We start from the raw sequence: 14,857 nt of genomic DNA, 5'->3' as shown, positions 1-14,857 counted from the left end.
GCTTCCGCATCATGTGGCCATCATGACTAAGCTGCTTCTGGCAAACCAGAGCAGCACATGGAAACACCATTTACCTTCCCGCCGGAGCAGTACCTATTTATCTACTTGCACTGAGTGCTTTCGAACTGCTAGGTTGGCAGGAGCAGGGACCGAGCAACAGGAGCTCACCCAGTCACGGGGATTTGAACCATCGACCTTCTGACTGCCAAGCCCTAGGCTCTGTGGTTTAACCTATAGCGCTACTCGCGTCCCTAACTTAGATGGCTTTAAAGGTGGATTGGGCAAATTCATAGATGACAAGGTTATCAATAGCTACTAGCTATGATGGGATGCGGGTGGCGCTGTGGGTTAAACCTCAGCGCCTAGGACTTGCCGATCGCATGGTCGGTGGTTTGAATCCCCGCGGCGGGGTGCGCTCCCGTTGCTCGGTCCCAGCGCCTGCCAACCTAGCAGTTCGAAAGCACCCCCGGGTGCAAGTAGATAAATAGGGACCGCTTACTAGCGGGAAGGTAAACGGCGTTCCGTGTGCTGCTCTGGTGCCGGTTCGCCGGAGCAACTTCGTCACGCTGGCCACGTGACCCGGAAGTGTCTGCGGACAGCGCTGGCTCCCGGCCTATAGAGTGAGATGAGCGCACAACCCTAGAGTCTGGTAAGACTGGCCCGTACGGGCAGGGGTACCTTTACCTTTACCTATGATGGTGAAATATTAGCTCCAGTGTGCCTCTGAATATCATTGGTTAAGAAACATTACACTCATGTCCTGCTTGTGGGCTTCTGAGAGGCCTCTGGTTGGCCACTAGGAGAAACATAGGGCTAGACAAGGTAGCTCTTTGGTTTGATCCGGTATGGTTCTTTTTATGTTCTTAATATGTCACTAAGCAATCTATAAGAAACTGTGGGCTACCAAGTCATACAAGAGGCTTCTGTTGATTCTCTTAAGACCAGGCAGCTTGTCTGAGGGGTACAAGTAATGCCCTACAACACCCTTCCTGTACAAAAGCAAAGTCAGGTGAGTCAGTATCCTTGGGCAAGCAACGAAAGGAGACATGTTCTCATCCCCCAGAGGAGTTCCAAGGGAGTGGAAGGCCAATTTGTCTCCAGTGGTAGCTTGGTCAGCCACAACACCCTTTGATATGGAGGTGTTAGGCTAACTACAGCACCCACCTCTTGACCATATTTACATCTACACATCACAGCAGTAAAAGTATATAAACACTACAGATGTACATGCATGCAGGTCTGTCTCCCTCTAAATAAATATTGGTAAGCTGTAAAAATAATGCATTGTACACATGTGTACACTGCCAGACTAATATTCCTTGTCTGGGTGGCTTCAACATATATATTCCAGGGATGGGGTAGGGGAGTCACACAGCAGCACAGGCAAGACCATCAGTGGAGCAGCTCACACACATTTGGAAAAGTAGAGGTACAAATAGAGGAACCCACAAATGGCCCGGTCTCCTGCAATTGAGGACATCTATTGAGGACAGCACACTACAGATAGACCTAATCCACTGACAACTTGACAGTACCTCTTTAATATAGAGAGCATCTTCTTTGCAGTGTTTCCTTCAACCCATAGAGGTACATATATAGTCTCAGGAGGTAGATACAAATGAACACAGATGGGGAAATGGAATGACAAAAAGCAGGGTAGAACAACATGGAGGGGTCCCTGTTTCAGACACTAGCAAGAAGTCCAGTTTCCTCTTATGCCTTGATTCAGACCTTGTCCTATTTCATGGAAGAGCTGTGAAAATCAAACACTTGAGCACAGAACTCACTTATGACAGCAAATGTGGACAAATAACTTTTTCCAAACAGTGCAATTATCTTCAACAGATATGCCTGTCACCAATTGATAAAATTAAACCAATATTATATTTGTTTTGCTGCAAAACCATTTCTAAAGACCTGTATCCATTTCCCCCCAGGGCAGGCAATAGACAATGAGCCTGAAATTATTGAAGTCATATTTGCTAGATCTTTACACTTTGGCAATTTGGTCCTTTCCAGCCAAGTTCATCCAGCACACATCCCTGCAAAGTCCCACTAGCCTTCAACCAACCTTCTGCTTCAAAATGTGCTCACTGGTTTTCCTGCTGCAGGAATCCAAAGCTGTACATTACATTAAAATAAAGAACACAAGCAGCATCATTACAAACACAGAGGAGGTGGCAGCAAGTAGCTATTAATGGCAGAAAGATCAGTACAAAGTGGTATTAAATGTTGCATGGCTCTGCTTTGTAACATGCCATGGATACCTCTTTACAAATTAATCCACCCCAGGCAGAACTTGGCACATTCTGCCCCTCCCACCAGATCCAAATTCTATACATAATTTATACATCTGGGTTTTTACCTAGACATTTTGGTAAGATTGCAAAAAGGTGAGGAAAGTTATAATCAATGACAAGGAAAGGAAAGGAAAGGAAAGGAAAGGAAAGGAAAGGAAAGGAAAGGCAGAGAGCTAATAGAAGGGTGCTCTGCCTCTCTCTCTCCCTTTTGACAGCTGCTGGAAGTCATGCGCAAGGACCCCTTTGATTTCCAAGCCTTACAGAAAACACTGACTGCTCATTTTAATACTATCCCCTGAAGCATAGCCTGTATGTCACACTGCAGAGAACACAAATAAGATCTGTCCCTGGATGCTTACACACAAGAGATTAGGATCTTCTTGTTCCTCTTGCCTGCATTTTCTTTTTCTGCACCGGAATAAGATTGTCAGCTTATTCAAATCCCAGAAAGGCCAGCTACTGATTATTGGAGTGGGGGAATATGTACAGACCTGCAATCTAATCCACTATGCTTCTTTCCTTTATCTAACAACAGCAAGAAAGTCAACACACTTTCATGCTCTGGTATTGAGAGGAAAGGAGGGAGATTTAAGAGTTCATCAGCTATCCTTGCATCAGAGAGAATGTTTGCGCCTTAAGAGTAGGAGGACTGGATTCTATTCATGGTAAGCCTTGGAAAGAAAGGCAACAAGGCCTTTCCTGGCCAGCACTAGCAGCTGGGACATGGCCATAAGCCCTCAAATATTAAATGACGTAAGTGCTGAACACATGGGGAATAGCCACTGCCCCAGCTCCAGAATTGGCCAGCCCGCACATCCTCCACCCTGCAAGGAACACAAGCAGAGTACCCCATTCAGATGCTCACTATGGTGATTCACTCCACATTTCAAGAATGGATCCCATAGAAAGGAACCCAGGTTTGGCAGAAGTACACCCCAGGATAGCAGCCAACAGCGGCCTTGCTGCTCCTGCCACTGGGGTTTGTTCTCAAGCTTGTGGTCTGGCCTCTATTTCAGGGGCTGCTGTGCCCAGTCTGGTTTCAGCAGCATGCAGCCCAGCTGACTCACAAGCCAGGGTAAACGGTCTGTGGTTCCTGCTCCACGCCAACTCCCTCCTCACCTGATTATGCCTAAATCAATAAATAAATACAGCAGCTCACCCTCTGAAAGACGCCTGGATGGCAAACAAATGGGGTAGGAGAGCCATAAGAACATGCCAAGTGGGAGCATGAATACATACACAACCCCGTACATAACAAGCTTGGGCAACTCTATACTGAGTCACTGATGCAGGTAATAATTACCCTTCCACAATATTGACAATATTATGCATTGACAGAACCTTTCTGTTCCATTTCATGAGCTCACCTGCACCTTTCCATGTCAGTCTACCTTTTACCAAGGTTGTTTTTCTAGTTGCCCTATATATAGGACCAGCTGTAGGATCTTTTCATTTGTAGAAAAAGTGTAAGCAGGGCTAAGTGTGCTTTGTGCTTTTTTTAAAACAAGAAAAAAGAAAAGATGGCTTCTGCAGCCTAATAGTGCAAATTAAAATATGCTAGCTGTGTGGGACAATGACAGGCAAGACACTGAAATCCTACTCCCTGGCCACTGGAAACCCTTAATTGCTTAATGCTCTGCTTCTGAGATTTCACCAGGTGTTGACCACACACTTCCAGGATGGGTTGAAGTTCAGTGCCAGAGCACTTGTGAAAGCAGAAGGTCCATTTCAATCCCTAATATCTCAAGGGAGGACTGGGAATGATTCCTGTCAGAATCCCTGGAAATTCATTCCCAGTAGATAAAACTGAGCTAGATGGACCAACTGGTACAAGGCAGCTTCCCAAGGTCTGATTTGCAACAGTTTAACTACAATTTAACACACAAACATTTTGCTCCTTCCCTTGCGCCTGACTATGCTGTGCAGGGGAGAAACAAGGCAGATTCCAGCTTCTCAAAGTGCAAACATGAGCTCGTGGTGTCTTTCTCCTCAAACAAGACATTAGCAGAAGCCAATGTGTATTCAATGGCTTACTGCTCACGGTTTACACATCACGACAAGCGAACTCATAGAACATGGGAAGCTGCCTTGCATTGTCAGACCACTGGGTCCATCTAGCTCAGTATTGCCTGCAAAGATAGGCAGCATCTCTCCAGGGTTTCCGATAGGGAGCCCCTCTCAGCCTTACCTGGAGATGCTGAGAGTTGAACCAGGGATCTTCTGCTTGCAAAGTGGATGCTCTACCTTTGCCCAACTCCAACTTGTTTCCTCCCCCTTGCATATTAAACCATACAGTTTAATGTTGCATGCAAAATGGGCTGGTCTTCCTGTGTTCCCACGTCTGCATGTTTTCACAGCCATAGGATCTAGAAACTTCAAAAAACAAACCAACGAACCATGATGATCAGGTTAGTATCAAAGATTTTGTACTTGTGTGGGATCGCAGAACACACACAGTCCTAAATGTTAGAGCCAATTTAAAGGTGTAGAAGTAGCATGTGGTACTATGCATTTTAGACTATACTTCTTCTGAATATACTACTACTATACTACTCTAACACCTCTTTTCCTATATTGAGCTGCAGGTCCTTCCTTGCATCGTTTATTCTTTTATCATCAGATTGGGCATTGCTTTCCTTTTGGTGTTGAGGTTTTTCTCAAAAGGCAAAGTAGGGGTTGAGCAGTTCCGCCTTCTCTCTGTCACCCAATACTGTATAATTTTTCCATCTTCTCCACACAGAAGACCAACTATTTGTTTATTATTCTTATTCTGAACACAGCCAATGCATTTTTAAAAAAATTATTTTTAACCTCTCTTGCAAGTTTGAGCTCATTCTGAGCTTAAGAAAACTTGACCTTATCCGTGCCAACTGTTGGCTACTCGAGTATATTCTTCCTTCATGGTTTCCCGATTCTTACATTTCTTATATATGCTCTTCTTAAATCTCAGCTCACCTGCAAGCCCCTTATGCAGCCACACTAGTTTCTTTAGGTGCCTCCCACTTTTCTTTCTTGCTGGAATTGTCTGCATTTGTATCTTCAATAGTTCACCTTTAAGAAACTCCCATCCATCTTGGACTCTTCTCTTTGAGTATTTGTTGGTCCTTATACTCTTGGCAGAGTTTGAGTTCCAACAGATATTGGGGTAGTTGAAGTCTCTTACCACTACTATATTTCTTCTTTTTTGAATATTTGGTAATCTGCTGTAGGAAGGCATCATCCAAATCTTCAGTCTAGCTTGGAGGTCTATAGCTTACAACCTCAGTGTCACTGTTGTTTCCCTCTCCTACAATTTTTACCCATATCCTCTCAATCTGTATTCCATTTTCCAAATGGATGTCTTCACAAGTGTACGCATCCTTTACATATAATGCTGCTACTCCTCCCCTCTTGTCTCCTCTATTCCTTTTGAATAGGTCATTCACCTCAATTTCTACATTCCAGTCATGATTCTCATCCTACCAAGTTTCAGTAATGCCTATTAGCTCATGTTTGCCATCCTGTACTGAGAGCTCATATTTATCTTGCTTGTTTCTCTGTTAGTATAGAGAAAACTACAGTCTACGGTCTGAATAATTTGTATCTTTCCCTTCTGTTAGGACTTCGAAGCAGCATACAAGGATTTTTCTCCATTTTTATTCTCACAAGGTCTCTGTGAGGAAGGTTAGTAGGCTGAGAGACAGAATTTGGCTCAAAGTCACTCAGGAAGCTTTAGAGTTAAGTACCACTATTTTTGAAAGGTGCTTTGAGTTGCTTTTAAAAGTAATTAATAAGTTCAATAAATAATAATAGTTCACAGAGAAGGATGCATTGAAATATTTATTGAATTCTCAGCTTGTGGATAATTTCCTAGCAAGGATAATTTCCTAGCAAAGGTTGCTAATAACTCTTTTTTTAAGAAAAAGGGGGGGGTAGGTAGAATCATAATTTTAAAAAGCTAGTCCCTCCCCCCCCCCCTTTATCCCAAACTCACAGCCAAGTGATACAGGAGATGGCCAAGAGAAATTCTACAAGACATTTGCTTGCCAACTGTTGCAGGTGGTGCCCCTCAGCCATGGAAATTGCCATGTTTTCCCAGCAAACCCAGCTCCCATGCTTCTCTAGGCTGCAAACCACAGCCACCTTTTGCTAATGAAAACCATTCCCCAGAAGGAAGGAGGTGACAGGAACAGTAGCTTCCTCTCCCTCCCTCTGCAAATGGAGCTGGCAAACGGAGTGAAGGTCACTGCCACGGCCGTCTGTAATGCAGGAGGATCACTGCTGCCTGCCAAACAATAGCTGCTTCTCTCAAGGAGAATATTTTTAGCACCAATAAAAATGACAGTGTGGTGAGCTGGGCAACAAGCAGGCAGGTGCTAGGTGAGGCCAGGCTGAGCATTTCAGCGACCTGGGAAATCCAGGGAAGCAGGGCTTTTTCCAGAACTGTCCTACCCAGAGTTTTCTACTTATGTGCCATCTAAGCCAGTATGAGACAGCCCCAAACTAAAAAGGAAGAACCCTCACCCTGCTGTCCCAAGCCTACTTCCCAACACAAAATAATTTAGGCCGCTCTCAGAGGAATCCCATATTGATCCTTCTAGTTCAGTATTATCTAACTCACCAGGGTTTCTGACAACAGCCTTTCCTAGCCCTACCTGAAGATACCAGGGATTGAAACGGGGGCCTTCAGCATCTTACAGGTCTATATTACTTATTATAGTTATCACCACCAACATTTCTAGGTTAGATTACTGCAACACCCTACATGTAAGGCCGCCTCTAAAATTCAGCTGGTGCAGAATTTAGTGGCCAGGTTGCTCACTTGGACAAGACAATTTGAGCATATTACACCAATCCTGACCTGACTACACTGGCTGCCAATTAGTTTCTGGGCCCAATTCAAAGTGCTGGTTTTGATCTGTATAGTTCTAAATGGTGCAGGACTGCAATACTTCAAGGACTGCCTCTCCCAATATGAACCAAACCAGACCCTGTGACCATCATCTGAGGCCCTTCATGAGAGGTCTGGAGGGTGGTAACACAAGAACGGGCCTTTTCTGCAGTGGCTCCTCATTTGTGGAAAACTCTCCCCATGGAGGCTCACCTGATGCCTTCATTACATATCTTTAGCTGCCAGGCAAAAACATTTCTCTTCAACCATGCATTCTGCTGATTAACATTCTATGGCTTTTAAAATGTGTTTGTGGGAGGGGGTTATCAGTTTGTTTTTGTTTTATTCTGTATTATGTATTCTCATTTTGTATTTTTCTGTTGTGAACCACCCTGGGATCTTCAGCTGAAGGGCGGTATACAAATGTAATAAATCATCATAATCATCATCTATCCACTATATAGTATAAAACCAACATATAACTGCCATGGATTCCCCCAAATAACCGTAATTTGCAAAGGTGTTGAGGATGTTAGAAATCCTTAGTATCTCTCACAAAATTATAGTTCACAGAGTCCTCTGGGAATGATCATTCAATCATTTTAACAGCACAGTTGTAATTGTGTGTATTCAGAAGGAAGTCCTATTGAAAACAATGGAGCTTATTTCCAAGCAAGTGGTGTTAAGATTAAGTCTAAGAATTAAAAGTCATATGTACATATATATGTATATGCCACTAACATTCCTTCCACACTCTTTCTAGCCCCTACAACAAGCATGGCAGTGCCAAAGTGACTTCCCAGATCAGTTCTCCCAATTCCTCCCTCCACAATCCCCAGGAGACTTTCAAGACACTGACGTGCACCCCTTGTCTAGCCCTCTTAACCCTAATCCAGGGGAGGGAACCTCCTCCTCCTCCCTCCGTTGTGCTAACAGCAGCTTTGACCCAGTGCTTACTGACGTCAGTGGGAGGGTGCTCTTCTGCAGATGTCCACACTCCCTGCTCTATCACTCACTTAGCCTGCCCAGCTACAGCAGTGACGGACACACTGGGGAGCCGCCTGTTTGTTTATCTTCCTCTTCAGCATTGCTTATTTTGATGGCACATCCTTCTGGTCCAGCCCAGGTTGACCCATGAGCCCTCCACATCCTGTTTGCTGGAGCTAACTGCGCAGAGACGGACAAAGGTGCAGCACAAAAGTCAGGACCATGGTACACAAAAATATTCTGGGGAAATATTCTTGGGGACAGGCTATATTTGAATCAACAGTTACTTGCAAATGAGCAGCTAAGACAAATGTGGTTCCGGACCAAGGTCTAGGCTTGCTGTGCAGCTTGAGGAATTATAGGTACAATAGCTCTTTGCTGCCCAGACTTGTGTCTACCGATAAGCAGGCTGCAGCACAAAATGCCCAGAAAAAAGCCTCCTACAGAGCAGCATAAGAAAAGTAGAATAGGGAACAGCAGCTGCCCTTGCCTGGCATAAAAACCCTTGAGGACTGCACAGAAGTTACACAGGTAGAGGTCTTCAGACAGTATTCATGCACTGAAGAAAGATTAGCATGCATTGCTGAGTATTGCCTACCATTCCTCCATCAACACATTCTCCAATAGCCCAACAACTCATCTAAGTCTCAAAAGGAACTCCTAAAACCCTGTCTGCAAATAGCCTCAAGACATATTATTAGAATCTCTGTCAAAATAAAAAAATTAAAGCCACCTAGAATAGCCTCCTTTTTCTCTTCTGGACTCTTACTAGGGCCAGGAAACAGGTGCTCCCTCTTTCTTTTTCATTACCTTTCATAAAAAGGAAAACACATTTATTCTTATCCATCCCTCTTCTGAAGGGAAACTGCCCTTCCAGTCTCTTGACATCTTTCATTCTATGCTCAGCACCCTCTTCAACTTGTCTTCAATTTCTCAATGCACCAGGCCCTCACCAGCTGGTCTCACCTACCAAATTGGGCACTGAACCACCAATCCTTGTTTTCTCAGCTCAGCTTTCCACTCAGTTGTATACACTATGGGTGTGATTGTGCAATGGGGTTTCCACTTCTCTACAACTGAGTCCCTTCCTCAAAAAAAAAAAAAAGGGAAAAAAGATGGCCCAGAAGGATCAGAAGAACCCCTGTAACAGCATGTGGGGGGAGGAGAGGGAAAAATTGCTCTTTTTGGCAAGCCAAAAAGTTTCCCTGATGGAATGATAGCCTTAGTGTGACACTAAATTCCTCCCTTCGTATAGTAGCCCTTCATAAGCTATTAAGTTTTATACAGGGCAGACACATTGAAATTAATGGACCTAACTTAGTCATATTCATTAATTTCAGCGGGTCTACTCCAAGGAAAACTTAGCTGAAAACCACCCCAATTTTACTTTTGGAAGTGTCCCAGACAATTGTGTCAAAAACTTCATCCTCTGAATTTGAACAAAGGAAACTGCTTTATACTAAAAAAGTCAGGCCATTGGTTCATTTAGCTCAGCATTGTTTACAACACTGACTGGAAATGGCTCTCCAGAGTCTCAGGCAGGGAGAGATCTTCCCCAGCTGGGCTCCCACAGCTTGCGGACAGTTGCCTGCATGCCGAAGCCTGGGCGCGCTGAGCTCAGCGCACCCGGGCTTCGAGCTTCCCGCAGCTCTCCGCAAGCCGTGGGAGCCCAGGGCTGGGCTCCCACAGCTTGCGGAGAGCTGCCTGTTCTGGGGGCTGGGGTCGGGGGAAGCTCGGGCTTCCCCCGCCCCAGCCCCGCGCCTGGGGGAGAAATAATTCCCCCCCCTTTATTTCCCCCCCAAAAAATTAGGTGCGCCTTATGGGCCGGTGCGTCCTATGGGGCGAAAAATACGGTACTACTGAAACATACACACACCAGTCATTTGACCGACCTTGGATAGAAAGTGTGGAAAAAATGGAAGGACTGTCCAGAGCTTGCCAATTGGCAACTTTCACAGAAAGCCAAAGACCATGTTTATTGCTCTTCACATCATGGTTTGGCTGATAAATGTCTTCTGTAGGATTTGACTTTTGCCCTTATTACTCCTTTATTCATTCTAAAATCAAGATGTCTCAGTCCCTAGGTAACTCTCATGGGCTGTTGCGTTTCCCCTGGAAGCTCCAACCAATTACACATAAGAGCCCTACTACTGATTACATAGTCTTGCAACTGACCCTCTTTAAGCTTGCCTTAAATTCCAATTCACACTTGAACATATAAACAAATCCCAACTTTAGGCTTTGTGATCCCACATTTGCTTAGCATGACCCTTAAAACAGTCCTTCCAATACAGGCTCTTTCTCAAGGCCACTTTGCACATATTTCTTTTGACACAGAGATTAACCTTGACCAGTGTGAACAGCACAGCAGTTTGAGCCCTGGCACGTGCCAATATAACCAACACACAGAGAGAGAACCCCAACTTTCCATCTCTTTCAAGTGCATGCCAACAGACCTTACTCTATAACCCTCCACTCCTCAGCCTTCAGGGAATAAGAAACTTTCAGTCACGGCACGTGGCATTGGAAAGAGAGCATGAAATCACTGCAGCCGGTAAGAGTAGGAGCGTGGGAAAATTCCACAAGCCACTTCCTATGACATGAATTACAAGCTTGTACATTGTTAAGAGCGGTGAAACTCTGGGGGCTCTGATACATAATCAGCAAGCTCCTATGCTGAAACCCCGACAGACAGGTGTGCATATTGCTTAGGCGTAACCTCTCCTTGAGCTCAAACCAGCAGCCATGTTCTGGAGCAAATAAGTAAAAAAGGGCTGCTAAGGGACCTGCTCCAAACAGAACAAGCTCATAAACACTAACATCAATACCCTGGTGGTTGGGTATCAGCAGATAATGATACACACAAAATGTAGACAATCCACATGGGCCAAGATGGCCTAAGAGCAAGAGCCAACCACTTCAGACACCACTAAATGCATAGCACTCTATAAATGTTGGCATTAGCATAGGACTTCATTTGCTACTTATTTTAACTAGTAGATGGAAGAGGCAGAAAACCAACCAACATGGAGATAAGATGGCAAGGGGGAGGAGAGTAGTTACTGCCCAGAAGAAAAATGGCAAAATGGGAAGAATGGGGTTGGAAAGGGGTACACTCCATAAAAGCAATAAGGAATGTTCAGGGTTCTCAACTCTGACTGCTGGAAAACAGTCTTAACACCTGCTTTATCAAGAACAGCAGAAAAGCTAATAAGGGTAAATGGGATTTGCTTGCATAGGGGAAATGGGAAACTTCAGTGCTAGCACTGGTGGGAAGGGCGTAAAAAAATTACTTGACAAATGTACAGATGCCATCACTTTGTTCAAATGTATAGTACAAACTAAGTGCCACAGTTTGCCCCCAGAGATTATTGGGAATGGTAACTGGTGAGGTTAGAGGGATTTCCAATAGAGATCCCTAGCTTCATCTCATAAAATTACAGTCCCTGGGATTCCCTGAGACACAGTATGTCTAATAAATCAGTTTTACATTTGCAGGAGAGATATGCCCTAAATAAATTCTCACTTAGATTCCATATTAATCCAAGCTCCGTGACACAATCACACATTATGCTAACTGCAGCTTAACCTAGCACAATACAACAATGGCTCATTTACTCTGGCACTTCACAACATGACTGTACAACAGATTGGAAAGACAACATTACACAAACCTATGCTAAACTAATCATACCTGCCTACAGTTAACCAAACCAAAGCACACCTACATGGCACAGTCATGCTCATGAATGTATAGCTGCAGTTCATGATGCCTATTAGTATAACTTTGCAGGGAGAAGAAGAACCAACCAGAGGCAAGGGGAGAAGGAAACCAGTGAAGAATTGGAGAATCAAAATATCCCACTGGCAGACCACCACAACCAGAAGCTCTGAGTACATGTCACTACTGCCTACAATACTACCAGTTACCAAATTAATTAGGAGAAGCAATTTATCCTATACAATAACTTAATGAAAACATGAAGATTCTTGTACCTTAGTCTCAAATGTCTTTAGGAAAGATTCTTCATTGAAAGGATCTGTCTTTAAACGTTCTGCAAGAGAATTACCAACAATAGAAGAGTGAGTGGTGCTCCAATCTGGCCAGGTATACAAGCTCTCTTTATTCTTCAGATGCTACATTACCTTGGAAATAGCTATATATCACCTATTGAAAGATAACTCAAGCAATCTTATCCCATTCCCACCTGAGAACACACAAAGATTAGTCAACACCCTTTTCCTGTGTCAAGCCCACAGCTAGGCACTGAGTGATTCAACTGGTATATACCTGGGTACAACTGCATCTAACTATGTCAACATGATGTAATATGTATGGCCTGATGCACAGTGTTAAACCCAAGAGACTGAAGTTCAAACCCCAGTTCAAACAAAGGCTCCACAAGGGAGTCTGGAAAACTTTCTCTCAGCCCACTCCTCTGCTAATAGGGACAACCTACCTCACAGGGTTGGTGTGAAGAAAAATGAAAAGGGTGAATAAGAGGACCATGCTACATAGGTAATGACTAGTAAACCTCCAAGAAGAGAGCACTTTACACCTCACTCCCAGGAAGGGGCCTGAGGTCAGTGGTCTATCTAGGGCAACTGAGGACAAATGTAACACATCTGTGTTACATCCTATTTCCTAGCTCTGAGAACACAGAGCTCTCCCCTGTGGGGACAGAACATATCTCCGGTTCTCTGTGCCTCAGGAAATCCCTGGCCCAACTCAGCCTGTCATTTTAGACTAATATAGAAGTGGGGTATGACAAGTCACATGTATGGAGTTCAGTCTTTGTAAAAGATCCAACTGTGCAAAATATCACCTCTAGCTAAATAAATGCAAGAAAGCACAGCTGTGTGCATGTGTACATGCACATATGTAGGAACCATGTCAGACCCCTTGTTCTTTGAGCCAATGATGTAAGATCTTGCACTACCTGATAATTAAAAAAGGAAATTGGAATCTAAGACCAACTTTCCCTGTCCAAAATGAGGTTCAAGCAGATACCCAGAGATGGCAACTTGGCCAGGAAGGTGTAACCCTGGTAATGTATGACCTGCAGAGAGCCTTATTCTTGTCCTAGGTTTCCAAGGTAACTTGCCATTTCTTCTCCCTTATAGCACTGGATGGTCTCAGATTGAAGCAGTGGTTTTTGATGGACTAAAATGTTGTCTGCTGTTAGCTGTGCTGCCAAAACTTGCAGATGCTGTTACTAGTGGCTGTTTTGTATATTTTTTATGATTTGTGTGTGGCTTTGTGTAAATGTGTTTTATTATAATGTGTTTTTCCTATGCTTGGTATTCTACTCATTTGTCTGTAATGCAAGGATTACTGCTAGCGCAATGGGACTTCCCCCTTCCCCTCCTGTTTTCCCCAGATCTGATACAGAGGGTTGGGAACCCCAAGAACAGATTTTGAGGCACACAGGGGGAAGGGAGGGAAGTTCTATTGTGCAAGCAGAAATTCTTGCCCAGACAGAACTACTTCTTAGCACAGTTGAATAAAACCCCATGCTCTTATATATGTTGTACATCACTTGAATACCCTTTTGTGTAATGCGTTCAATTAATAAGAATAATTGTGAAGGCCCATTTCACAAGTGGCAGATATCTGCAAGCTGTATAAACAATCAGTGAGAACAGTGGTTGGCATCTGCTCAAAGAGACTGTGCAAAGAACAAGCCATACCAAATTAGAAGTTCCGATCCACTTTCCCCAGCAATTACCAAGTGGGGTGGGGAAAAGGGGACACTTAAGATAATATGACAATCAATCACACTACATGGTTGTACAGAGGAAGAGCAGGGCAACACAAGGCCTCCTCTGCTGTCCCAGAGTACATACTAAACCTTGAACACACATCACTGGCACAACCCAATCCCTGTCTGGCTAATCTGAATCTTTCCATTCTCTGGGGTTTAACAGCCAGCAATGGAATCTCTCCCTACCCCCAAAAGTATCTGAAACAGAATACCTGTAGGCTTATCTGCAACTTTGCAGGGGGTAAGAAGAACCAAGCCTTATGAGGAATGGTTGAAGGAGCTGCGTATGTTTATCTTGGAAAAGAGGAGACTGAGAAGAGATATGATAGCTATCTTCAAATATATTAAGGACTGCTACATAGAAGATGGAGCTAGATTGTTTTCTCCTGCTCTGGAGGGTAGGACATGAACCAATGGCTTCAAGTTACAAGAAAGGATATTCCAACTAAACATCAAGAACTGATGGTAAGAGCTGTTTGATAGTGGAACAGACTCCCTTGGGAGGTTGTAGACTCTCCTTCATTGGAGGTTTTTTAAGCAAAGGTTGGATGCTTTAGTTGAGATTCCTGCATTATAGGGGGTTGGACTAGATGACCCTTTGTGGTCCTTTCCGATCTTTGATTCGGGGAGCCCCCATTTGCTCCAAATGCTTGCAGAGCTTCTACAGAGCAGAAAGAACAGCCTGACTCCACTCAAGCTCCTTTACAAGCTGGCACTGGCCCCAGTCTCCTGGGTTGCAGCCAGATGCTCAAAGGAAAGGAAAGAGCCCTTTGGCTAGCCCCCAAGCATTTCAGCTACTGGTCAGTGTCCAGCTCTTTCCACCTTCAGGGCACTGACCCCAAAGCTTCTGGTTAATAGTCTGGAGCAGCTGTGTGTGAAATCCAGGTCAGGATGGCTAATGGCCAAAGACTGCATGCTCGGTGCCAGCCATGAGG

At 44.3% G+C, this 14,857-nt stretch overlaps 1 protein-coding gene across 2 annotated transcripts in view; it reads right to left on the bottom strand.

The window, feature by feature from the left end:
* Positions 1 to 14,857, bottom strand: part of NHEJ1 (non-homologous end joining factor 1) — a 106,597-nt gene that overhangs the window by 84,256 nt on the left and 7,484 nt on the right. For both annotated transcript variants that reach the window (XM_083444931.1, XM_083444932.1), the window contains one exon: positions 12,154 to 12,212. In XM_083444931.1, coding sequence (XP_083301057.1) covers positions 12,154 to 12,212 — 59 coding nt within the window. The remainder of the gene's footprint in view (positions 1 to 12,153; positions 12,213 to 14,857) is intronic.

Source organism: Podarcis tiliguerta (assembly GCF_965153285.1).
Source record: "Podarcis tiliguerta genome assembly, chromosome: 1".
NCBI classification, from domain to species: domain Eukaryota; kingdom Metazoa; phylum Chordata; class Lepidosauria; order Squamata; family Lacertidae; genus Podarcis; species Podarcis tiliguerta.
This window is presented reverse-complemented; position numbering and strand designations above follow the sequence as displayed.